The sequence below is a fragment of the Harmonia axyridis genome, chromosome 5 (assembly GCF_914767665.1).
Source record: "Harmonia axyridis chromosome 5, icHarAxyr1.1, whole genome shotgun sequence".
NCBI lineage: Eukaryota > Metazoa > Arthropoda > Insecta > Coleoptera > Coccinellidae > Harmonia > Harmonia axyridis.
Genome location: NC_059505.1, coordinates 1,343,372 through 1,370,985, shown reverse-complemented (window position 1 = coordinate 1,370,985; position 27,614 = coordinate 1,343,372). Strand labels below are relative to the sequence as shown.

The 27,614-nt window shown below is 34.9% G+C and overlaps 2 protein-coding genes across 3 annotated transcripts; one reads left to right on the top strand and one right to left on the bottom strand.

The window, feature by feature from the left end:
• Window positions 1-436: 436 nt before the first annotated feature.
• On the bottom strand, window positions 437-27,399 carry LOC123679645 (huntingtin). The gene is made up of 32 exons (XM_045617035.1): window positions 27,155-27,399; window positions 26,884-27,070; window positions 26,522-26,800; window positions 26,305-26,446; window positions 26,070-26,245; window positions 25,827-26,010; window positions 24,190-24,530; window positions 23,698-24,132; window positions 22,828-22,983; window positions 22,510-22,667; window positions 22,184-22,445; window positions 21,592-21,808; window positions 21,160-21,536; window positions 20,828-21,091; window positions 20,538-20,774; window positions 19,057-19,217; window positions 18,407-18,935; window positions 17,996-18,350; window positions 17,373-17,601; window positions 17,246-17,321; window positions 17,007-17,192; window positions 16,651-16,904; window positions 14,756-15,155; window positions 13,970-14,688; window positions 11,783-12,040; window positions 11,412-11,727; window positions 10,152-10,349; window positions 9,883-10,097; window positions 9,651-9,828; window positions 9,440-9,587; window positions 9,124-9,377; window positions 437-860 (listed from the first exon to the last, which is right to left on the bottom strand). Exons 1-32 carry the CDS (start codon window positions 27,238-27,240, stop codon window positions 513-515), a joined length of 8,325 nt encoding a protein of 2,774 aa, XP_045472991.1. The 5' UTR covers window positions 27,241-27,399; the 3' UTR covers window positions 437-512.
• On the top strand, window positions 2,900-8,814 carry LOC123679646. Of its 2 annotated transcripts, none has more exons than XR_006747416.1 (2): window positions 2,900-3,017; window positions 8,527-8,814. XR_006747416.1 is itself a non-coding variant. In XM_045617036.1 (2 exons), the coding sequence occupies exon 2, from the start codon at window positions 6,733-6,735 to the stop codon at window positions 8,458-8,460; it is 1,728 nt and encodes a 575-aa protein (XP_045472992.1). In that variant the 5' UTR covers window positions 2,915-3,017; window positions 6,714-6,732; the 3' UTR covers window positions 8,461-8,509. The 2 variants fall into 2 exon arrangements, 1 of the variants encoding a protein (XP_045472992.1); XM_045617036.1 differs by lacking the exon at window positions 8,527-8,814 and adding an exon at window positions 6,714-8,509 and having other exon boundaries at window positions 2,915-3,017.
• Window positions 27,400-27,614: the final 215 nt, after the last annotated feature.

Here is a 27,614-nt window from a genome sequence, read left to right as displayed (position 1 = left end):
AGCGCATTCGCCGATTTTTTTTGAAACAGATTCTATAATGACATCTAGCGAAAGTAGCTCAAACCAAGAAAAAGTAGTTACAGGATTCTACTCTTGGTAGGCAGCGGCAAGTATTAGTTTAGTAATTTGTGGCTTATAGGCAAATTCTTTAATAAATCGAATTTTTCTAATTATAAAGAAAAACTGAAATAATTGATATGCCATCACTTCTGTATTAGTTCTGAGTGCATACACCTATTCAAACTGAGAATTTATTTTTAATGATACGTAAACTCCTCTTAAGTATAGAGAACAATAAAATTGTACTCGCTAAGTAACAAAAAGAATTTAGAAATTCCAAATACTGGGATATTCTGAATTTTCTAGAAAAATCAAATTTGTGATCCAACAATTTAAAATTTCTATATTAAGGAATCATAAAAAATAGTCAACTTGCTAACTTTTATAATATTTAATTTAAAATTAACGTTGCATAAAAATTTATTAACATTTCAAATCGGTATTATTAAAATTCACAGAGAAGATAACAAATCACTAAATGGCATTTCAGGTAAATTTTTGACCATTTTAAAATTAGCTTTGAAAGTCTCTTTTTGTTTTTCAGTCGACAAGTTCTTATAAAAATCAGAACCTGCTACGCACAATATTTCCCTATCCTCATATTCATATCTTTGTATTCTTGTTTGAATATAAGGAAAAAGAGCAGTCAACCATTGATTACGGCTAGCACTAATGAAAAAACATGTTAAACACCATGTGGCCATTGGATAGGAGAAATTTTGTGTGAAATTAGGCAAGCTGAACACAATCCAATCTTGAAGAAGTGTCAACTGATTTTGTCGAACTGCACTCTGGAAAAGCTGAAAAAGAAAAATATTATTTTAGTAATAAATTATTACCAAGTTCCCAATAATAGTATATTCTAAAACAAGTTGTAGAATGGGCTCCTATTTCAATACGAATGCGAAATTCGAAAACGAGCGACGAAGAAGCGAGAACGAGTATTAGACGATATTTTCTCTATTTCAGTCAAGTTTTGTGGAATATTGTCGAAATTCAATGAAAAAAAAAAAAGAAAAAACACAAATCAGATGAAGAAAAGGCGAACATCTTTGCAGAACACTTCAAACAGGCATATCAATATGACAATGACATTAACTTTGATAATGAAACAGAAAGAATCGTAGAAACTTGTTATTTTGATTACTTCAACAATAACGAGCGGGAAAGGGAATCAGAGCAAATTGAGGAAGCCACGTACTATGAAATTCGACATAATACCAAAAATAGTGCGCCAGGGACAGATAATATTCCATGGAGTATCGTCAAACAATTGAACCAACACATAAACGAACACATAATGAAGATATATGAATGGTGTCTGAATAACCAAACCTTTCCAGAAATATGGAAAACTGGTACCATCATTCTAATAGCAAAAACTAATAAAGATCATAAAAAAGTAGAAAACTATAGGCCCATAACACTCTTGCCAGTACTAGGAAAGCTATTAGAGAAAATAATTAAAGCTAAACTTGAGGAACATTTCAAATATTTCATTCCCAAATACCAATTTGGTTTCCGCAGAAAGAAAGCAACAGTTCACCCCCTCACAATTTTCTTCTCAAATCTACAAAATGCACAATTAAACAATAGGAAAACTGCAGCAGTATGTATGGACACTAATAAAGCATTTGACAGCATGTGGATAAAGGGTTTACTATACAAATTGTTCAAGAAAGACACACCATCATATCTTATCCATATAATAGGTTCATACCTAAAGCATAGAAGATTGAAAATAAAAATTGGCGACTCAGAATCTAACTTCTTCACTCCCATGCAGGGTACACCTCAAGGATCCCCACTCTCTCCTCTTCCATATAACATATATTGCAGTGACATTCCCACAATCCATAATACCCAACAATATATACTACAATATGCAGATGACACTTTAGCAATTTCACATGGGAAAACATTGAAAGACTGCATGAAAAATCTTCAAGAGCATGTTAATAACATCACATCATGGTTTTCAAAGTGGAGATTGAAGGCCAATCCAGAAAAATCACAGTTAATCATATTCAACCACAACATAAATCACCAATCTCCAACTATTGCAATAAACAATAAAATAGTAAAACCAACACCATCAATATAATACCTGGGAATTCAAATTGACAGCAAAGCCAGCCTGAAACTTCATGCGAACAACATAAAGAAGAAAATGATAGCTAGAGCTAAACACTTTAGATGTTTGACCTACAACAATCAAGGAATTGACATGAAAACAGCAACGATCATTTACAAGTCTATATGTCGACCAATAATTGAGTATGGACATCCCCTATATGCGAACTGCAGGGAGTCGGTGATCAAAATTCTAGAGGTTGCTGAAACAACATCCCTTCGAGCAATAACCAAAATGAGACATCCAAACAACCGACTGCACAATCCCCCAAATCACCTTTTATATAGCAGAACCAAGGTAGAACCCATTGGAGGGCGCATTGAGAAACTCAACAATAAATTCATACAAAGGCTAAAAGAATTGGACGATATAAGTGATCTCATGCACGACGAACCAGCAGATAACCCATGCAGAAAATTTCCAACTTGCACTTAACTCCAAAAATTAAGAAGTTACATAAATTCCTAAAGTACTTATGTTTTTTTTTTTTTTTTTTTGTAGATATTTAGAAATGTATTTCAACCCAATATGGGCTGAAGGACTTTGGTCGATGGCCTGTTGATAACATATCAATAAAGATCAGTTATTATTATTATTATTATTATTCAATGAAAAATTCTAATTATACATCCTAGTGACTTTTCTATTGTATCTTGGCAGTTGGTGTGACCGTTACGAAAATTGACAAATTACGGAATTTGAATATGAATCGTACGTTTGATTCGCGCATAGGCTATTGACAGGGCAACATATTTGGGTTTTGTGGAGATTGAAACCGGATATTTTTCCTTGATTGTGCCGTTGTGATCTGTTTTTCTTTCCGGTGAGTTATTTACCTTCCTTTATATAGTGCTGAGCTTTATTTTGCTACGATCCTAGGGGTCGTATTTTCCTTATAACCTCTTCTCTTTTTTTCTGCTTTTTTTTTTCAGTAGTTTTAAGATAAGCTCGTTATACTAATCTCTTTTTTTTTTTTCGCAAACATGGATGAAACGGATCCCGAGGCTTGGCCTCGGGTTCTGTCTGCATTATCCCCCAGGTCTAACCTGGCCTTTTCTCAGCTGAATAAAGAAATCTGGAATTCCATTAATGTTAGTTTGTTAAGGGAAGAATTAACAACTGTCAGGGTTGAAGCTCTTCGACGTGACAAATCCGATCTAGTTAATAAAATAGACGAAGTTCTTAATAAAATAAGTGAAGGTACCTCAAAAATTCGCAAAACTCACTGCTTCTACTCTTGTAAGGACAAAGGTCCTTTCGAGGTAGTGATCGAAAGTTCTAGTAATGAAATCAAAGATTTAAATCCTCTTAATATAGGGAAAATCATCTACAATAATTCTAATTACAGTGACTTCAATATTCTCAATATAAATCGTAAAGGCCTGAGAAGGGTCGGAGTTAGATTTGCTTCCGCTGATCAAGCTAACAGCTTCGTTAAATACAATGATTTTAACCCAACAGTTTTTGAAGTTTACATTCCTGGGAGGTTTGTCTCTGTTATGGGAATTGTTCGGGATGTGGGACAAGATATTTCTGATGAAGAAATTATCTCAATGGGTAAGGGTGTAAATCCAGGTGTTCAAGTTATAAGGGTGAGACGGTTTAATAGAAGAAAGACTACAGAAAATGGTATCAGTTACGTAAAAACTAATACTTGTGTTATTACTTTTGAGGGTACCACTCTACCCAAATTCTTCGAACTATACTCAATCAGGTTGCCTGTAGAACTTTATATCCCTCCAGTAGTACAGTGTAACAAATGCTGGCGTTACGGGCATGTGAGAAATTTATGTAGGGGTAAATTTAGATGTTCTAAATGTGGTTCTCATCACGATGATGAGAAACCATGCGATTCTGAACCTAAATGCATTTTTTGTCAACAGGATCATTTAGCTTCCGATAGAAAATGCCCGGAATACTTGCGTCAAACTAAAATGAGAGAAATTATGGCGTTACATAATGTGTCATTATATGAAGCAGATAAAGCTTGTAAGAGACAGGTTGCCCCCTCCCCTTCCGATTTTCCTTCTTTTCATAAGAAATCCTTTGAAAGGAGTCCGGATTCCTCCGGGCGAGTCGACCTCTCCTACGCCAATATTGCTGCTCGTCCCAAATCCCCTTCAGTTCAGAACTCTCAACTCAATAATCCCAGACAACGTCCCAAGAGGAAAGCTGTGTCTCAGCTAGGATATGATAAGGAGGCTCATAATGCTTGCTTATTCGATCAAAGACCTTCTTTTGCTTCTGAATGTGTTTCTTCCTCCCATCAGGAGGCTGGCCCTAGCAAATTCTCCTCATCCTCCCCAATCAAATCAAAAGGTTTTTCTCAACTTCAATCCTTTTCTCAGGCTAGTTCATACGACTACAGCCAGAACGAACAGTTTACATTAGAAGATAACTCGATTTACCCTAGACAAATAATCACATATAACGAGGACTACCTGCAATACCTCGTTGTCTTAAGTTGATTTATACATATTTTAGTCTTTTTTTTTTTTTTTTTTTTTTTTTATATACTTATAGACCTTTTCCGGTTCAATTTTCCTTTTTTTGTTTTTTCTTTAAGTTTACATTTAGATTTTTTTTTTTTTTTTTTTTTCATAATCCCTTTAATGGAAATTAAAGTTCTTCAGTGGAACATTAGATCTTTCGTATCGAACTTTAATGATCTGAAGATCCTTATTAAGGAATTGAATCCGGATATAATAGCTTTAAGTGAGACCTTTTTGCGCTCATACATAGATGTTTCCTTGTCCGGTTATTCTCTGTTGAGACAGGACAGAGCTGACGGCTACGGTGGTATTGCTTTCGCGATCCGTAACTATATTCCTTATGTTGAGATTGATTTGCGGGCAATGGTTCTTCCGGTCGGTCTTCAAATTTCCGGCGTTCAATGTGCTGGATATAAGATCTTCAATCTTTATGTGCCTCCTGATGTTCGTCTGTCTCCGTCAGTTCTCGATCATGTTTTTTCGTTGGCAGATCGGTCCAGCTTATTCATCGGTGATTTCAACGCTCAGAACTCCTTATGGGGTTCTGGTCGCGGTAATCGCAATGGAAATGTCCTTCAGTCATTTATAAGGGATAGCGACTTCGGTCTCCTCAACGACGGATCTCCCACTAGGGTCGTTCCGCCGGGTATTTCCACAAGCGCTCCTGATTTATCCATTTGTTCGAGTGATCTTCTGGTTAGATGCGCTTGGTCCGTGGTGCAGGACTCCGGGTCTAGCGATCATTTGCCCATCATGATAATGATTAACGGTGGGGCGGCTTCCGCTCCTTCTACTTGCTTTTCGCTCCGTAAGTACAATACTAAGTACGCCGATTGGCAGAAATTTTCAAAGCACGTCTTTGAGGAGTTCAGTTCAATTCAGGTAGACGATATCGACCGTTTCGTCGAGAACATTCAGGCAGCGTCGGACGCCTCTCTCCCAAAGTTTAATTCACGTCAAAACTCAAAATATTCAGTGCATTGGTGGGACGAGGAGGTCTCTGAGATGATAAAATCGAGGAGATCTCTTTTATCAGTATATAACCAATCCCCCTCTCTGAGTAATTACCTGAGATATAAAAATCAGGTGGCGAAAACCAGAGCCATTGTCAAAAAAAAGAAAAAGGTCTCATTTAGGGGTTTTTGCGAGAGTCTTACGATAGAACATACACATCGTTTCTGGGGTATCATTAAGAAATTCTCAGGTCGTGCACGTCCCAATAAAATTCATCCGGTGTCGGAGAGGTGTTGTAGGGAAATTCTGAACAAACTGTCTCCCCCCATGTTTTGTGGTCCTTTGTCCCTCCAATACGAACCTGTCTTTGAGGCTTTCTCTCTTCAGGAGTTGTTGTACGCTCTCAAAAAAAGGACTAATTCTTCGCCAGGTATGGACGGAATCGATTTCACGATCCTATTCCACCTCCCCCTCTCTACTAAAATTCTTTTACTTGAGTTGTTTAACAAGCTCCTTGGAGGCTCGGTTCCCTCGCCTATGATGAGTTCATCGGTTATCATCCCCTTATTGAAGGGTTCTTTGCCTGCAGACGTCGCTTCGAACTATCGTCCCATCTCTATTTCCCCGTGTACCACGAAGATCTTGGAGCGGATGCTGAAGGTAAGAATAGAAAAGAAGATCGAAGATAGAGTGGGCTCTTTTTGTTTTGGATTTCGAAGGGGCAGATCTGTGTTTGATTGTCACTCTCTGCTTACAGCACACGTATATGCAGGCTTCGCCAGGGGATTTTTTTCTGTCGGAGTGTTCTTGGACATCTCTAGTGCGTACGATAACGTCGATCTAAACACCTTGTGGGCAGACATGATAGAGTGCGGCATCAACAGAAATGAGGCAAACTTGATATACCGATTGTTCCTCGGTCGCAAGGTTTCTATCCGTAGCGGTTCAAACGTAGTATTGAATAAGGTAGTCTATACCGGCCTACCGCAAGGTTCGGTTTTGAGCGCTCCATTGTTCAATCTTTACACCAGTTTTCCTTCGAACTTGTTGGATTGTGATGTTGTTCTTTTCAGATACGCCGACGACTTTGCCATGGTTTCTTCTGGTGGGAGTTTGGATGCCGTGATAGAAGGGGTCAATTCAAGTTTGGATAAGTTAAACCTGTGGCTTGGAGGTAGAAATCTCAGCATTAATGTTCAGAAATCATCAGCAGTAGTTTTCACCAAACACCTACGTCCCCCTCCTCACCCGGATATTTCTCTGAACTTCCTTCCCATTCCTTGGAAACACCAGATTAAATACTTGGGCGTTACTTTCCAGCAAAAATTGAAATGGGACGCACATATCGATCTCATGTGTTCCAGAGCGATTTCCCAATGTAAAATTATAAAGAGTCTATGTAAGCCCTCTTGGGGTTCGCACCCCTCGATTCTTCTGAATGTGTACAAAGGTCTTGTGCGTCCGTATCTCGATTTCGGCGGCATTCTGTACGGGAGGTGCTCAAGAGCGTCACTTTCCAAGTTAGATAGGGTGCAATTCGCGGCCTTAAGGTCCGCTTTGGGCCTCATGAGATCCACCCCCACGTCAGTTATCCTGGCAGAGAGTGGTGAACTTCCTCTTAAGTTTAGACGATTGTGGCTCTCTTTCAAATTCGTTTCCAAGCTCATTCGCCTGTCTTCTCATCCCCTCTCGGAGATTCTTCGGTATCCGGAATTTCTTGATGGTTTGTGGTTCAACGGGACTGTCCCTGGCTATGTTCAAGCCTTCAAATTGCTGAAGGATAAATCCAACGATATTTGGCGAGCACCCTGTCTTCCTTTTTTTCTTTCAGACTACCGAAACAGATCAGGAAGAGTGTATCATCTTATCTCCGATCTCCAGAAGGGTTCAGCCTTGAACCAGCAAAAACTGCTCTGTTTGCTTTCGGAGAGGTTTCAGGGTTTTACAGAACTCTATACTGATGCTTCAAGGGTTAGTCAGCCAGAATCTGTGGGGTACGGTGTTTGGATTCCTTCGTCGAGAACTAGAATTTGCGGTAAGCTTCCGGATCACTGGTCGATTTTTTCGGCTGAAATGTTCGCAGTCAATAGATCTATTAATTGGATTCTGGAGAAGAACATTCACAGGTCAGTTATTATTTCAGACTCCCAAAGCGTAATCAGTAAATTGGGTAGCGGTTCGATCAACGCTAATTCGGATATTTTCACTGTCAGTTCTATAATCCTTTTAGACAGGGCCAGATCTATGGGTTTCCAGGTGTCTCTTTTGTGGGTCCCTAGCCACTCTAACATTCTTAACAACGATATTGCGGATGAGTTGGCCAATCGGGGCAGACAGTTGTTGGGCCGTTCGGGTTTAAAGGGCGATCCAAGGGATTTTTGGCCTGCATATATCGCGGAAATCTGGGGTATTTGGGATGACGAATACTTCAATATAGGTTTAACGAAGGGTAAGATTTACGCAGCTTTCGTCAGACCAAGTAAATACCGTGTAAAACCTTGGTTCCGCAATAGATCGACTTCAAGGAAGTCAATAACTTCTTTAACGCGCTTGAGATCGGGTCACTGCTCAATCCCAGATCATTTGGCCAGAATTGGTGTGGTTGATTCCCCTTTATGCAGCTGTGGGGAGGTGGGAAACATGATGCACCTGTTTCTTTCCTGCGATGGAAACAGATACAACGTGGAAATATTATATGAGGGGTTATCCTCACTTGGTCTTAGTTTGCCCATTAACATCTATGAGGCTATCTTCTCCCATAGAGAAGAGATAACGAGCTTATTATTGGAATTTCTTAGATGCTCGAATTTGCATGTATAGCTTGTAGATTTTGGAGTCATATGGTATGTTAACAGTTCAGCATTATAATATCCTTTATCCTTTCAGATTTTTCCTAGTGTTTGTGTTTCATCCTGTGTTCTCCACGGGGTTTAGCTACAAGTCAGCCTATTTGTCAAGTTGAACAATCTGAACGTTTACAATAATCCGTATTCAAAGTCTCAGTCCGGTATAGATTAGTTCTAGACTCCTACAGCCCTGGGAACCGGATTGACAATTCACCGTCCACAAAGAGATTGGAAGCATAGCCTGCGGGCTGTTCCATGGTGCTAAGTATCCTTAGTTTGGGGGCTGCTAACGGGGAAGCTATAGCATTGAGATAAAGAAGAAGAAGAAGAAGAATCGTACGTTTCGAATTTTGATATAAATTACAATTACGCATTAAATTCGTGAATTATATCTGGAGAAATCGATTTAACACCACCAGAATCAAGAGAAATTGCGAATAATGTTGCGAATCATTTCACTCCAACTTATATTGACAATTTTTGACGTTTGTTGAAATTTGATAGGATTGGAAGTCAGTACAGACAACTACAAAACGATAAATATAACCGAAATCGATGCTGTAATGAGTTCATTACAGCACTGTTTTCAGAACTGTAATGAACACATTACGATATTGAAATAGAGAAAAAAACTTACATGGAAAACAACTTTACTCAGAAGTTTCTGGTGTGGTTGCTGTGCAGATAGAAATTCACCTATTACTTTGGTTAAAATATCGGCTGGTGTGAAGAAATCGTCCAATACTTTAGGTAACAAAGAACACACTATTTCTGCTTCAAAAATATATCCTTTTTTTATATATTCGAAAAGAGCTGAAAATTTCTCTACAGTTTGTACCAAATTTTCAGGACTAATCTGTTCATTGAAGGATTCAATATGTTCGGCATATTCTGTAAGAAATGCTAATGTGAGTTATTTGAACTAAAGGTTTTTATTTTTTTTATTTCCTTACCTATATACATATAAGTAAAGAGTAGCTGTATTGAAGTGACTGCTACATATGAGCTTGAACTCTTTAGTCCCTCCAATGCTAGCTTAACAATTTTCTTACCAAACATTTCTAAAATAGTTTTCCTAACAGTGATAGATCGTTGCAATTTCTAAAAAAATTGAAATTGTTTTATTATTTTTTTTATATCATTTATCAAGTTTACAATTTTTACCTGCATTATAAATTTGTATTCCACTATGTCAATTTTTGGTTTCGATAGAACAGATATAGCGCAAGAAACGACTTCATCTACAAAACCGTAACCCAGATGTTGTTCCTCAACATTTTCTATCAAATAAAACGCAATAGTCCACATTGATAATGTGTGCTCTTGAGAATGTGGTATATTGCTGAAATTGATGAAAATAAATAATGGAATAAAAAAAAACATGGAGTATTCTTACATATTTGGGGTAATCAGATTGGTTTGAATGTATTCCACAGCGCAGGGAAGAATCAGTTGCAATTCTTCAGAAATTCCTCCTATTGAAATGTTGTTCAGCTTGCAGCCTTCCAGAATAAACATCAATCCATGCAAACATGCGATCTTCGACGAAAGGAATGAACTTTTTAAAAACGTCGACAAGTGCTTTTTTAACGTTTCATACACTTCCAACTCCTAAAAATGACGCCATTCAATATTATAGCTTTAAACAAAGGAATTATGGCTTACAGGATTCAGAATTGCGGCAGCTTTGCAAACCCCTACGATCAGATACACATGCAACAATTCATCTTCAACCGCATGCAATTTCAGCAAGTCGAGGAAGGTGTCCAACATCCAATTGAACTGCGACTTATCATTGAAAAGATCAGAAAGTATCAGAATGGATACTACTGATTCGTGCAAAAGGGCCAAAGAATTGATCTTCTGAAAAAATGAAAAATGATTACTAATTTTCTCATTGACGGTAGATTATGGAGATGTAATTGAAATTCATTGTTTTGCTAATTTAAATATCTAAATTACGACAGTATTGTGCCAAAATATTCACTATTCGATATATATCTTTTTGATATATACTTTTTTTGTCTAGAGATACAATTCCAATGAACCAAATATTAAAACCAACCAAAAAAAATAGTTATTTATAATACAAGTGGAGAAGGCATTGATATATCTCCACAAGATCAAAATTGTGTTAAAATGAGTCTTCTGTTCGAGTATTATACATTATTTTCTCTAATTCACTGAATTTTCATTCAAAATAATGAAATATTTTCATAAATATCATTTAGTGGTTTTTGCATTGAAAAATGTTGGTTGGCAGAACTGTTTTCTGTATCAGAAATTTGACAGATGATAGATAAATCCGTGACAGGAAAGTTCTGAGTTCCAACATACACCATAAACCTAAATTGGAGGTACAAGCGAAGATGACTACACTTTTTATCATTCTTGTAATTTTATCATATCTACTTCTGATTTCGAAAAAAAAATTCCAATCAATTGCCTAGTAATCTTCAGGAATATCCAAATTATTATAAAAATCCAGTTAGTAAGCTGCGACGAATAAATTAATTATAAATTTTGGAACTCCTTTACCCAATCTGTGGCGAAGATTAGTAAATATTTGATAAACTGGTATATTCATCACAAAAAAGTAGAACTACAAGAAACAGACTGTATCTAGAAAACAAAGCGTTTGCGGGCCCATATTTATAGGACTTTTTTCTCAAAATTATCCAATGAATCTCTCATTTTTCTTTGTACCTCCAATTTAGGAACACCCTGTATAATAGAGGAATATAACCATGAAATCTGAGTGAAATTGAGTTATTCCTGTACGATATTGTTCTTCAAAGTATGGCAGAATGAACCGATTTGCCTCAGAATTAGAGAAATAAGTTATCCGAAACTCTACAATTGAATAAACAGCTAACACATTTATAGTTTTGCTAATTTCCTTCTGAGAATGAAAAATTACATTACCTGAAATTGCAAACATTGCGAGAAGAAGTCTTGTAGAAATTGCAAGCACGAAGTAATATCCAGGCCACTTTTTTCTAATATCTCATCTCTTTTTTGTAAGACTTGATTCGCCTGATATTTTTGGTCAGTATCTTCTATAATTCCAAGAGCTATCAGAAAATACCTGACCGACATCTGACCTGAGGAATGACTATTTCGATTTTCTATTCTCAAATCATCAAATGGAATATCTATTCTAACGTTCTTCCCAGAAAAATAAGAGGATTCGTTATATCTATTTCTTATACATATTTGAACGTCTTTCAACTTCCTTAAACTGCAAAAAACGATAATTAATACAGAAAAAATTAACTGGTCTCTTTTCAACCAACCTAATTTTATCACATATAATTGGTTCATCTCTCGAAACAGTCAACAGTTCGGAATGATTCTTCTTTCCCGGAGCAGGATAATACAATGTTTGTATTAGCAGTGTAGTTATTCCCTTGACAGCTAAGGAAATGGTGCTATAGATTTCGTTCATTTCTTCAGTGCTACTTTCATCCGATGGGGAATTACACAGAACGCTCAGCAGGCACATCCACGTCTCTTCAAATTGCTGTCTTGAATTCCAGCCCAAAAAGGATATTCTGATGGAAAAATAAATAATGATATATCTGTAGCTTGGTTCTATTATTGATCGTCGTTTTGAAGGGTAAAATTGAATTTTTTCACAGAGATTCTTGAATCTCCCGATCTAAAAGTTAAAGCCTGAAATCACATCATCCGGTTCATTTAAAATATACACACCAGCAAAATTAGGGGGACGGACAAAATTCCAACGAAATTTGTAGTTCATTTTCTCTTGAACCGTTTGGGGATTTTAGAATGTTTTTTTAATTCTAGCTTGTTCAGTTGCCGTTCCCAGGTACGTTTTTTATCTACAGGGGCGAACAAAAAGAATAAAAGTTATTCAGAACATTGTTTGGGGATGTTTTGACTATTAGGTCAATTGAAAAGTCCACGGTCTGATGCACAGATGGCGGTGCTAGTATCAAATCCATATGATTTTTAGTTAGTAACAACTTTTCATACAATACGTGTCAAAATTTAACAGCAGTCCGGCCATTAGTTTGTGAAATGTTTCGTTGTAAGTGTAAGCACTTTTGTTATTTGAAAAAAGATGGAAAAAAAAGAATTTCGTGTGCTGATAAAATATTGCTTTTTGAAGGGAAAAAAATACAGTTGAAGCAAAATCTTGATGAAGAGTTTCCGGGGTCTGCACCAGGAAAATCAACCATCATTGATTGGTATGCTAAGTTTAAACGTGGTGAAATGAGCACCGAAGACAGCGAACGCAGTGGACGCCCAAAAGAGGCCGTCACCGACAAAAAAATCAAAAAAGTTAAAAAAATAATTTTGAATGACCGTAAAGAGAAGTTGATCGAGATAGCAGCCATTGTGAAGATATCTTCTGAACATGTACATCATATCATTCACGAATATTTGTACATGAGAAAGCTGTGTGCAAAATGGGTGCCGCTCGAGCTCACAATCGATCAAAAGCAACAACGTGTTAATGATTCTGAGCAGTGTTTGAAGCTGTTTAAGTGCAATAAACCTGAATTTTTGCGTCGATATGTGACAATGGATGGAACATGGCTCCATTATTTCACTCCGGGATCCAATCGACAGTCAGCTGAGTGGACTGCACACGATGAACCGAATCCAAAGCGAGAATAAACACAACAGTCAGCTGGCAAGGTTATGGCATCAATATTCTGGGATGCGCAAGGTATGATATTCATTGATAACCTCCAAAAAGGCCAGACCATCAACAGTGATTATTATTTAGGGTTATTGGATCGTTTAAAGGATGAAATCGTTAAAAAACGGTCCCATTTGAAGAAAAAAAGATACTGTTTCATCTAAACAATGCGCCGTGTCACAAATCAATGAAAACAATGGCAAAATTGCATGAGTTGGGCTTGGAATTACTTCTGCATCCATCTTATTCGCCAGCTCTGGCCCCCAGCGACTGGAAAGCTCGCTGGAAAGAAATTTAGCGCGAATGAAAAGTAATCGCTGAAACTGAGACCTATTTTGAAGCGAAAGACAAATCGTACTAGAAAAATAGTATCGAAAAGTTGGAAGATCGCTACATTTGCTGTATCGCCCTCGGAGGCAACTATGTTGCATAATAAAATCGAATTTTGCCAAAAAAAATGTGTTTTACTATGGTAGACCGGGGACTTTTCAATGGGCCTGTTAAAAGCTTGCTTTTAAATTTTTATGTTCAGCACTGTATATAACAAGAAACGAAGTAAATGAGCAGTTATGTTTCCGACAAATCAAGCTACAATTAAAAAAATCGACCAAAGGGTTCAAGCGATAATAAACTACAAACTACATTGAGATTTTGTCCGTTCCTTTAATTTTGCCGGTTACTATAGATATTTACTTCTACTCAATAATTTTTCTGGAGAAATATTTTTGTAAAAAAATAAATGGCATCCAACTTTGAAACAATACAATTGAGGCCATAAATTTTGAAGAAAAAAAATCCACTTTGAACTCACCTAAACAAATATTCCTCTAAAATCTCCCGATCTTGTAATAATTCCACTGGTAGGGAAATGATAGGATTTTGAGAGGAAAACGAACTAATATCCAAACCCCTTTCCCACGCTTTAGCAGGCACTAACATACACGAATTGAACAATGACAATCTCCCCAGAGAATTGATTATACTATTCAAATTAAAAGATAGACAATCCGGTATATTACTCGTTCTTTTTCTCGTTACATATACCCAGTTCAGCAGGTCGTAAAGAACGGCGCAAGATTCGCCATATTCAGAATTCTCGAATTTACTGATGACATCTTCAGGAAAAATGGTACCCAATTGTTCAGAATTTCCCTCGTCTTCTGCTAAAAATGTTTTAATCTTATGTACATCGGAAATAATAGAGCAAGACCATGCGGTATGATCTTTGGAGTTCATTAAGGTAAAATATTTATCGTGTTTCAATATGAAATTCAAACAATCCAAAGTGTAATTTGTCAACATCACATCAAACGAGTTTTTACTTTCAATAATAAAATTAATCAGTTTTAAGGATATAATGTTCAGTTTAATGATATTCGATGGGTTTTCCTCGTGTATTTCTAAATTGGAAATGAGTTGGGTGGCTTTAAGGTAGGATAAAACACTAGGAATTAGATAATTTAGGATTTTTGACAACTCCACAGCGGTCAAGGAATGTCCTTCTTTCAAGAACGAAGAAAATGTCCCAGACTGTAACAAGAGCAATTCTTTGAAATTTTCGTCCTAAAATTTTGAAAATCAGTAACGGATCACTAACCTTATATGGTTCGGGAATTCTTTTAACGATACCATCAACTTCTTTCGATAAATATTTTACTGACGCCTTCAACACATCGGGGATATCCTTAGATGGTTTATCTTTGAAAATATCAACACCACAATCTATGCAGCATTTCAAGATATGTCCGTCGAAATGTTCATTCTCGATCAGTTCCAATTGTTCCGAGTAACTCAACATGCTCAGCATTTTAGCGACTTCTTTTCCCATTTTAACATTACTCAACTTCAGTTTCACCTGACTAAGGTACCATTCTTTGTTGATGTTAAGGTTCTTTATTGTTTCAGGATCAACAGTTTTTTTTTGGAATGTGAATGGCAATCTGTGATCATAAAATCTAACTGCCAGTTTTCCAAGAAGTCCGAGCAGTGTTTCATGCCTGCAAAAAAAAACAGCTATTTTGGAACAAGTTTCAAAATAAAAAAAAAATTAATAATCAATGATATTTGAAATTATGTATATAACAGGCCAATTGAAAAGTCCCTGGTCTACCATAGTAAAACACATTTTTTTGGCAAAATTCGATTTTCTTATTCAACATAGTTGCCTTCGAGGGCGATAATATCTTAATAGATAGCTTAATACAGCGATTATAGCGATCTTCCAACTTTTCGATACATTTTTGTTATACGATTTGTCTTTCGCTTCAAAATAGGCCTCAGTTTCGGCGATTACTTCTTCATTGTCGCTAAATTTCTTTCCAACGAGCATTCTTCTGAGGTCTGAGAACAGGAAAAAGTCGCTGGAGGCTAGATCTGGCGAATACGGTGGATGCAGAAGCTATTCGAAGCCCAATTCATGCTTTTTTGCCATTGTTTTCATTGATTTGTAACACGGCGCATTGTCTTGATGAAACAGCACCTTTTTTTACGATGGGGCCGTTTTTTAAGGATTTCATCCTTAAAACAATCCAATTACGCTATAAGCAATAATCCCTGTTGATGGCCTGGCCCTTTTGGAGGTAATCAATGAATATTATACCTTGCGCATCCCAGAATACTGATGCCATAACCTTGCCAGCTGACTGTTGTGTTTTTCCTCGCTTTGGATTCGGTTCATCGTGTGCAGTCCACTCAGCTGACTGTAAATTGGACTCCGGAGTGAAATGAAGGAGCCATTTTTCATCCATTGTCACATATCGACGCGAAAATTCAGGTTTATTGCACTTAAACAGCTTCAAACATTGCTCAGAATCATTAACACGTTGTTGCTTTTGATCGATTGTGAGCTCGCGCGACACCCATTCCGCACACAGCTTTCTCATGTACAAATATTCGTGAATGATATGATGTACACATTCAGATGATATCTTCACAATGTCTGCTATCTCGATCAACTTCACTTTACGGTCATTCAAAATTATTTTGTGAAATTTTTTGATTTTTTCGGTGACAGTCTCTTCTGGGCGTCCTCTGCGTTCGTCGTCTTCGGTGTTCATTGCACCACGTTTAAACTTAGCATACCAATCAATGATGGTTGTTTTTCCTGGTGCAGACCCTGGAAACTCTTCATCAAGCCAAGATTTAGCTTGAACTGTATTTTTTTCCTTCAAAAAGCAATATTTTATCAGCGCACGAAATTCTTTTTTTTTCATATTTTTTCAAATAACAAAAGTAGCTACACTCACAACGCAATATCTCACAAACTAATGGTCGGACTGCTGTCAAATTTTGACAAGTATCGTTTGAAGGTTGGTACTAACTAAAAATCATATGGATTAGACCGGGGATTTTTCAATTGGTCTAATGCATAAATGTCAAATAATGCACAGAACCCTTATCAGGAATGTATTTCAATAATAATTTACTTGTTTAAGTTGAATATTCGTTTGAATAGACATTCCCACCAACCAAAGAATATAAAACATTACTCACTTATTGTTATGGTCCTTTTTACTTAAATTATGCGTAATTTCCAAAAGATCTTCGCTGCTCAACTGATTATGAATGCTATCCACAGGCATCGTCAATAATAATTCTACTTTTCTGGTAGCAAGTTTAGATACCTCTTTAGCCACAGCTATATCTTGAATGTATATGAATTTGTTTAGTAACAATTTAACTAGTTGCCCAGTGAGATTTGGATGACTATTTTCGATAGCCTTCAGGACCTTCAATTTGAAAATGAGCTGGAAAATAATTAATTCAATTTAACTATGCTGTTTTATCTCCGATCCATTTTTGTGTCATTTTTGTTATAATAAGTATACTACAATAATTTGGCTACTTACTTTTGAATCGATTATATTTTGATGCTGATCGATATATTTCAAAAGCAGACCACTCAATTTTGAATCTCTGTGAATGAATGAAAAAAATTCATTTATTGGCGCCTCCTGATCTAGGTTTATCAAAAGGTCCAGGTTATTTTTGAGCACCCAATCCACAACATCCGTCCTTTTGGAAGAATTTTCACACTATAAAATTATAAATAGTAGAAACATACACTTTGATATATTTAAAAACTTACCAAATAATCACAAAATACTATACTACCTCCTACTTTAATTATATCAGTATTTATGGAGTTCAAGAAAGTGTTTGTTCTGAAAACATATCGTGTCATATTTGCATTACGAAAATTAAATAAGACTTACTTCTCGTAGTCCTTATTCGGAAGTTGCAAGATATAAGACCAAAAAGAGAGATCTTCATAACCAAGGAGAGTAAGGAAATAACACCAATGAAAGGTTAATGTCGGGTAAAAGAAAATGAGATTTTGAAAATTTTCATTAATAGGTTGTATTTTTATTGCGTCACACTCCTCAGCATATTTATTCTTCTCGATTATGGAAATGGCAACATTTGCTGTTTTACATAAGAACCCTGAAGGAATAAAATTGCATTGAATAAATAAATAAAAGGTAACTGACAAAATTAGGGGAACAGACAAAATCTCAACGAAGTTTCTAGTTCATATTATCTTGATTTTAGAATTTTATTTTATGAATTCTAGCTCGATTCCTCGGGAAAATATTTGTTCAGATACCATTCTCAGTTAATTCGTTTTTTAATTATATACAGAAAAAAAAAGGAAAATTAGTTTTCAATTTTTTTGTTCAGTCCTGTATATAACAAAAAACGAAGCAACTGAGAACATCAGTTTAAGAAAAAATTAACTTCTTTGAGATTTTGTGTGTATATTTTATTTCAAGGTGGTAGATCTCTTTTTATGCTTTCAATTGATGAATGAATATTCTTTAACACAATGTTCTCTTACCCGATTGGAAGTTATGAAGACAGAACATCATGAATATCGAAAGTTCCTCAACAAAGAACGCATCTTCTTCGTCCTCCACCAACAATATACATTTTTTAGTAGCTAAAGATAACGTTCGAAAAATAAATAGAATGAGAATTTTTTCAGGTGTGAGATACTGAAAAAAGTCCGCACTATTTGTTACATTCAAAGGATCACTAGTGGTAACAACATTTTCGAACACACTGTTTGGAATGAAATTATTTTTCAATAATGATATTTTTGAAAGAATAATTTCTTCCTTCACGGGTGATAGTATAATAAGTACTGTTAAAATCCTTCCCATCCAACGAGTAAAGTACTTAACATCCTGGTTCTGCAAAAATAACAAAATTATATTCTCACATGCTATTTGAAATTCTGATCGCTTACCAGAGTGGGCGGCTCTTGAAATAACAAAATTAAAATATCATCTACTGGTCGAAATACATTTGGATTTAACGCAAAGATGAGCTTTCTTATAGAATCCAACGATTCCATCGAGTCTAACCTATATTTATTTCCATTAAGTACTGTGAGAAAAGATTTGAAGATACTTTGTGACCACCTGATCCATTTATCGGTATCACTACAATATTTGCTATCGTCCAATATTAAAACGATCAAATCTAAGATTTCATGATATTCTATAAGTTTGACTAGCATCGAAAGAACAACTTCTCTTGTCGTTTCCAGTTCTTTTGAATCCGGGGTGTTCAGGATATTCCTGGTGAGGAATATATCTTTGACGATTGGTGTTAATGCCGGAATGCAGTGTGTCAGAGGACATTGGCCACTGGCTGTTAGTCCATCACATAACTGAATGATCTTTGGTATTCCAATTATACTCTTTGAATGTTGCTTGCTATAGGATAATTGTACCAGAAATTGGAAGATTTTTGGAATAAGTTCTTCGGAATGCCTAAAAATTAGGAAGTCTCAAAAAAACCAGCCATGAAAATTCTTATACACTTCTTTTATTTTCAAAATGTTTTAGTTTCACCTTTCCTGCGAATACTTTAAAAAAATTGTTTAAAACTTACTGGATTTGACCCTCCTCAATATATTCGAATTGATTAATCACGAAATTGATGAATATTTGATCTGCATCCAATAGGCAATAATTTATTTTCAATTGAACAAGTTGACTTAGAAGCTGAAGAACTTTTCCTTGAAGTTTGACATCACTTGTAATAGTGTATTGCTAAAAAAAATATTCTGATCTATAATAGTTATTTATAATATGAGTGCAGAAAGCATTGATTCTTCCATAAGTTCAAAATTGAATGAACGAGTGTTAGAATGAGCCTTCTGTACAAGTAACGGGTGTTTTTTTTCGAGGTATATAACTTTAAGTTGGCATTACTGTTCAAGATGGCGACCGATTTAACAGCTGTCAAGTGAATTATTCTCAGTTTGGTTTGGCAATTCATCATAAATAGACTCACGCCTGAACAACGCTTGCGAATAGTGCAATTTTATTTCGAAAATAATGGTTCTGTGCGGAATACGTATCGCGCACTACGTCCATTTTATTTTGTTTAGCGATGAAGCGCACTTCTTCTTGAATGGCTACGTCAACAAACAAAACTGCCGCATTTGGAGTGAAGCTAATTCTCAAGTGTATGTCGAAACACCGTTACATCCAGAAAAACTGACTGTTTGGTGCACTTTATGGGCTGGTGGAATCATTGGTCCGTACTTCTTCAAAAACGATGATGGCCAGAACGTTACAGTCAATGGTGATCGGTGTAGAGCCATGATTACTAACTTTTTCATTCCTGAATTGAACAACCATGATGTCCAGGAGCTGTGGTTCTAACAAGACGGCGCAACATGTCACACAGCTCGTGCCACAATCGATTTATTGAAAGACACGTTTGGTGACCGCCTAATTTCACGTTTTGGACCTGTGAATTGGCCTCCAAGATCTTGTGATTTAACACCGCTAGACTACTTTCTGTGGGGCTATGTAAAGTCATTGGTCTATGCGGATAAGCCACAAACCCTTGACCATTTGGGAGACAACATTCGCCGTGTTATAGCCGATATACGGCCACAAATGTTGGAAAAAGTCATCGAAAATTGGACGTCCAGATTGGACTACATCCGAGCCAGCCGTGGCGGTCATATGCCAAAAATCATATTTAAAATGTAATGCCACAAGATTATCTTGCCGATAAATGAAATTCATGTCAATCGAATAATCCATCGTTGTTTTATTGCATTTTAAAGTTATATAGCTCTAAAAAGAACACCCTTTATTATACATTATTTTCTCTAATTTACTAAACTTTTATTGAAATTGATAGAATGGTTTCATAAAGATCATTTAGTGATTTTTGCATTGAAAAATTTTGGTTGGCAGAACTGTTTTCTGTATCACAAATTCGACAGATAATAGATAAATCTGTGACAGAAGAGTTCCGAGTACCAACATATGATAATGAAATATAACCACAAAATCTGAATGAAGCGAACTGATTCAGAAATTTTCACGAGTTAAAAAATCTTTTCATCTCACCTTTAGCGACCGTATCACCATAGGTTCAAAAATTCTGATGTAATTAGCTAATACTTTATCAAGATTTGCAGAAACTGTAGGTTTCCTTCTGGCATTTCTATGAAGATACCCCATCATGGTATTATCTCCGTCCCCTTCTTTTCTATTTATATCCTTCAAAGCATTAATACATAATGATGTTTCATTATAAGGCTTCAGGAATAAATTATAGTAAAATCCTGAAACATCTATATCATCCTAAAAAATATATAAATAAGAATTCGGACAAAATTCAAATCACTAAATTCAACCTTTTCCTTTTTGTCATTATCTTGGACTATATCAATTCCATTGACCAGAAAATTGGTCTCAAATATAGACTTCAGAAGCTGTTGTACACACTCAACACTTCCCGAAGGCTCTATTTTGAATAAGGAATTCAAATAATTCAAAATTTCTTCTGCAATAGGTCCAAATTCAGTTAAGCTACCTATTTCCATTAGTATGGAAAGACTTCTTAGAGATTCTTTTAACATGTTGAGGAATTTTTCAGAAGCTGAGGGTTCCAAGGAAGTCTGAAATTATAAAATTTACGAATTCATACTTTTTCCTGTCTGTTTGGATTATTATTTTATTTTCTTACCCTGTAATTACCATAAGCTGTCTTCAGTGCTTCATAAATTTTCATATAATGAAACGAGTAAGAAAAATTACCGGCCAAATTGTTTTCTTTTTCTTTCTTCTCTGCCTTTTCTTCAGATATTTTTGTCATTACATTTTTCTTCTCCAAATCGCTTTTCCTCCTTTTCATAGGACTAGCAGTTGGTAAACTTAAGATAGCAGGTTTTTGTTGAGAAGGCATGTGGATATCATCTACAATATGCTGATAAATACAAAGTATTTTAATAACATGTTTGAGGAAGACATCTGAAATATTCGAATGGATAGTAGATTCAAACATGTTCCATTTTTGAGTAGTATCCTGTTCAGGTACAGGTCTCAAGACACATATCGAGAACCCTACAAACAAAACGTGTTAAAATATTGGTTAACGCTGAAAAATCATTTCATCTACCTGCATATAGGTTGGAACAAAGTATTAATAAATGATTGTGAAATCCAATATCGTAAACTAGGGTAGAGTCAGTCATTAAATCGATACATAATTCGAGTAAATCATTTGTACGATTTTCTTCGAGAAGGTTTTTCTGAAGGCAACAATTCCAAGCTTTTCTGTAAACGGTACATGGAAATTTTTGAGAGAGAATTGCTAGCGCTTCAATACAACCCAGCTGAAAAAAAAACTATTCAGAAATATTCAAAAACATGTACAGGATTTTCCAATAAGAGGTTTCAGATTGAATAGCACGCTATGTGAGCAGCTGTCACTTTTGAAGTTGTCATCTTTTGACATTTGACAAGTAAAAACAACGCCATTACTAAAAATGGAACGAAACAGGCATCAACGACGCACTGAAATTGTTAAAATTCACCACAAAAATGGTGAAAATTTTGTACTGGAGCACTTTTGGCTGTATTTGGCTGCTATAAATTTCCATCATTAACTTTCCTTTTTACAATGGCATCCATTGATTTTTCTTAAAATACATATTTTTTTTATTGCAAAATGAAACCTTTTATTGGAAAACCTTTTATATCTCACTTACAATCATATATTCGTTTTTGGGAAATAATGCCATTTCTTTTATTCCATGTAAGATCTTCGATAGTGAAAATTCGACATCTTCAAGGGAAGTTTCATCGGCTCGGTTGAAGGGAAATGGAGTATTTTCGACAAAATTCTTGTAATTAAAAGGTTGGAGCCATGATTTGTCATAAAGGTTTGATAACATTTTTTTTCTGTAGGATATCGCCCTTGAAGTCACTGCATTCTCAGAAAGATATTGGAAATATAATTTTGAAACCAACCTTAAATCATATAAATCATTTTTGATTTACATTTGATGTAATGAGCATTATATCAAAATTTTACCTGGCGAATGCATTGGATGATGCATTTCGTACTCTAATATCGGAGTCTTTTAATAATCCTTGTAATCCGAAGAGCATCTTACTTTGGAATTTACTATCACCGGTTACATAATGTATCGTTATATATGGAAGATGGCACATTAAATCACATAAATTCACCTAGAAGAAGAAAGAAGAAGAAAAACTTTATTGAAACAATGTTTCAAAGGGCTAGCGACCTAGGTCTTCCTGCCCATATACAAAAATCACATAAATTCACCTAATAATGTATTTAATGATCTTTCATCAAAGCTTTGCAATTTATTTCTACAATACTCACTTTTACTAACCAATATGGATTACTGAATAAGTCAGGTAATTTATCTAATAAAGGAATCACCTGTTGACATTGTTTACTTTCTAAAATGTACTGTAAACTCAACTCTAAACTCTGAAGAGTATATCGTATACATAAAGAAGACTCATCGTTTAAACCCTGAAAAAATTATTGTTATTGAAGGAATGGCATATTGTAATGATTAGTCTATGATAAAAATATAAGAGGACAGAATAACTCTTGAATTTGATCAATTATATAATATTTATGGAAGCTGTTTTTTGTTCTACCATAGATTTTCTAACCTAGCATAGTTATAATGTATATTCAACAACCTAAGAGAAGTACTTAGTCATGCTTATGGTGAAGGTAAAATAACAACATAAATCAGATTTGGTTCGGTAATCATTTCATGGATTTGCAAAAGAAAAATTGAGATGAAATGGTTCAAAAACAAGCCGCGTAGAGGCAAGTAATGTTAGAATGAGCCTTCTGTGCAAGTATTATACATAATTTTCTCTAATTCTCTGAACTTTTATTGAAATTAATGGAATATTTCCATAAATATCGTTTAGTGATTTTTGTATTGAGAAATGTTGGTTGGCAGAACTGTTTTCTGTATCCAAATTTGACAGATAATAGATGAATCTATGACAGGAGAGTTCCGAGTACCAACATATGATAATGAAATATAACCATGAAATCTATGTGAATCTGAAATATTCTAGCACAATTTTAACAAGATATGGCAGAATGAAAGGATTTGGCACAGAATTAGAGAAAAGGCACTCAGATCAGTGCTTTTCTCAGAGCTTCCATAAATAAAACTCAGAATTAAATTTAAATCTTGAATATAGGTATAACAACACTTACCATTGCAAATGTTTTGACTAAGTTCTCAAATTTTAAATTACTATCTTCTTCGTGGGAATGTATCTCTAACCAATTACTGTAGTGCCCTCTACTCTGGATAATAACAGATACTAAATAATTGGCAACTAATATCCTTGTATGCCCCCTCAATTGAGGATCATGATGGCTAGAATATTTTAATATATCGGATATTCTTTGATCAACATCCTTCTGGGGTAGATTCACTGTTTTATCTAAATATTCTAAGAATATTTGAGGATACAATCTCAAAATGGAAGCAAAACATGATATAGCTGAGGATTTCACGGAAACTCTACACGATTTGTCACCAATAAGATTATTTGGAACTCCCGTTAACAGAAATGACTTCGCAAGAAGTCTACTGCAGTATTTTAAGGGTACATCTTGATCTCTGAACTGTCCGATATTGACTTCCTGAAATATTGAAGAAAAACTGAAAACCTGTCGAATGAAAATAATCTGAAAAAATACCTTTGTATCAGAGTCTGTAACATCTTCGTTCGAAGAGCTCTTATTAGTTGAATTTGATGCCTTTTCTAAAAGATCCGTGCTGCTGTTACTAACTCCAGTTTTAATTGTATCGAACTCAATACTAGATTCAAGATCATGTTGCGAAAGTGATCTAGTCATTGTGCTACTGCCACTCTCAAGAAACTGAGATTTCTCAAAAGATTCTTTGGGCTTTTCAAAAATGTTGAGGGAAGTTAGAGTGAGTTTTGAGTGATCTATCCATTCATTAATATCTGGTCTCAAGGAATCGGTTAAATCTGATTCCGAGACCAATGCAGGGTCAGAAGTTATACTCAGTAGGCCTGCAACACAAAATTAAAATGTTGAATTGTAGTTACCTGAACATGACCATTCAAATTTAAACATAAGATTAACAAAGCCTAATCAAATGAACACAAGCTACAATTAAATGATCTTGCTTGTCTCTAACCATTAGTGCAAAGAAATAATATCGTTCAACTTTTATCCTTGTGCTAAGTTAAAAAAAAGCTGCACATGGATCATAAATTGGAATTGAAGCACCAATATCTACCTGTATGTGAGGATAATTTCAGTCTCCGAGATTAAATCAATTTATCTATTTCATCAACTTTCTTTCATAAATTTGAAAGATTTTTTTATTGAATATTCATAAAACTGAAGAAGAGAAGAAATACTTCTCGAAACCTTGCAGAGTAAATAAATTGTTAATACAAGCAGTTCCTTATGACTGAAAAATTTCCTGTTATTTTATTATCATCTAGCTTTTATGTTGTAATCTATTAGTATAAATTAAATGTTTATTTATCCATGAGTCCAATATTAAAAAACTAGCCATGAAGTGGCTGTGTTTGAAGTATTATACATTATTTCCTCTAATTCACTGAATTTTTATTGAAATTAACAAAATATTTCCATAAATATCATTTAGTGATTTTTGCATTGAAAAATGTTGTTTGGCAGAACTGTTTTCTGTATCACAAATTTGACAGATGAAAGATAAATTTGTGAAAGGAGAGTTCCAAGTACCAACATAATAAAAACGAAATATAAGCATGAAATCTATGTGAAACTGATATATATATATATATATATATATATATATATATATATATATATATATATATATATATATATATATATATATATATATATCTAAAATTATATAAAATTAAAGACAAAATAAGCAAATACGAGGCACTAGCGAGACAAATGAAGAGCATGTGGAGGCTGCAGAAGGTGGAAATAAAGCCGATGATAATAAGCTGCAATGGACTCGTCCACAGAAAAACCGTACAACACATACGAGAACTTCAACTCCCCATCAACGCATTATGTTGGATGCAGAAAGCCGTAATACTGGGGACGGTCAACATCATTCGGCAGGTGGTCTATCCTCATTAGGACTCAGAGGATCTCGCCTTGGTGCTGGCACCCGGCGAATCTAATTGAACCCACGAGAGTGTGAAAAAAAAAAAAAAAAAAAAAAAAAAAAAAAAAAAAAAAAAAAAAATTATAAACAGATTTTCCACAGAATTAGAGAAATAATTTTCACTTACTAGAATGCTTCTAATTTAACGATTTATTTGTGAAAAGTAAAAATTTTATATACTACTTACTCAATGATTTACATTTTGAGGGAACGAATTGATGTGTATTACTTTTAGGTAAACCATTTGGATTCAGCAAAGCGTCTTTAAGCTCTTTCGTTGAATTTTGCAACAGAATATTCAGAGTTTCTAATGAAGCAATTACCATGTTATGATCTTTATTATTTATATAGTGAAGGCACAGTTCGTAAATCTGTTGAAGAAAATCATTGAAAAATTATAAAGAAATAAAATTTAAAATTATGTAAATACCTGAAGAAGTTTTTCAGTCTTCAATTCAGCCCATTCAGATCCTTGTTTTTCTCTATCTTGTATTTGTTTATTTTCTATCAAACATTTTCTCCATTGAGGTAACAGTATTTTAAGAACTCTCATTACACCAAAAATTAAGTGGGTGTCGCAGTTTTCATTTAATGGGAACACAAAACCTGAAAAAATTCATGATAGCGGTATGGAAGAAAACATATTTTTGGGAGAAAATGTTTACCTAGTACAATATGTATACAGTAGACAATCGATAAATACGGTTTTGGGCAATTCAAGCAAATACTTTGAATAGAATAAGCTGTAGTCCTTTTGATAACGGCTGATGGATTTGAAATATTGGCCATAAAAGATTTCAGGAGATTCTAAAATAAGTATTCAATCAATATATAAATCTTTAAAGGAGGCATGTTTATTATTGGGTAATCAATATTATTTACCTTAATATCATTATCTGTAGTAAAAGGTCCTAATACTTCAATAATTTTTGGCAGACTGCTAGCCAAAGTTTCATGTACTGATTCCTCTGATCTCTCAATTATTCTCATTAAGCTAGGGAACATATGAACTATATATGGTTTGCCCTTATGAGGTCTTATGCAATGAGCTAATTTGGAAAATCTGCTTAGTGCAGCTCTCAGAGATCTAGCAGAATTATTTCTTTTTATTTCTTTATGTAATTCAATGAGAACCTTGGTGATATTTTCATCATTAAGAGCCTGAAAAATATTCTTTTAAATTTGCAACAAACATATAGCTCCTTATAGATAGATTATTCTGGGATCGAAGGATATGAACATACCCTTATTATTTTGTTCAGGGATTCCTCAGCTACCATTCGGATGTCAGAGTCTGGATCATCACAAAGATGAAAGAGACTTTCTATTGTGTAATTCAGTAAAGAAGAAAATCCCGTTGGAGTTGTTGTTATTGCATGACTGCTTATACATTCTGTTATAACATGACAATGATGAATTTTTTCCTTTTTTCTGAAAAAATTGAGATGGAAATTAGACTAAAAAATGTTTCCCCATTGAGTATTGCAATAATTCAAGAATTATTTCATTACTTACACATTTACACTATCAGAGTTACCATTCGAATTTGATAATTTTTTTAAGAGTTCAAGAGATTTCATGAGTTTTTCTTGGGTTGCCATGATAGAGGCTAATTAAAAATATCCTCCAGTCCTGAATCAGTTGGATAGTTAACGGAACTGTCCTAACTTTGGTTGAAAACAATTCACATTTTTGGTATGTTTACAAATCCAAAAACATGACATTAGTTGTCTTCAAATGAAGGTTAAACGTCAAAATCATATGGGAAGGCATAGAAACAAAATATATTCTGGAAGATTGCTTCATCAGTCTCAGCCAAATGATCTGTTTTTTAAAGATTCAAAGAAGGTTGAAAACTTCGTCCTTTGGACGATTTCTAATGTTGAACTTAGGAATTAATAAACAGAAAAAACTAATTCAAAAACTTAACCGATTGTTGTTTTTGAATAATTTCAAATAAAAAGCTAGAGGAGCA

Coding starts and splice junctions, on each gene's coding strand:
- LOC123679646 (XM_045617036.1), top strand. CDS start 6,733: ATGGTTTCTTCTGGTGGGAGTTTGGATGCCGTGATAGAAGGGGTCAAT.
- LOC123679645 (XM_045617035.1), bottom strand. CDS start 27,240: ATGGCAACCCAAGAAAAACTCATGAAATCTCTTGAACTCTTAAAAAAA. Junction 27,071..27,154: donor AACTCTGATAGTGTAAATGT/GTAAGTAATGAA, acceptor CAATTTTTTCAG/AAAAAAGGAAAAAATTCATC. Junction 17,193..17,245: donor TAGTATTTTGTGATTATTTG/GTAAGTTTTTAA, acceptor ATAATTTTATAG/TGTGAAAATTCTTCCAAAAG.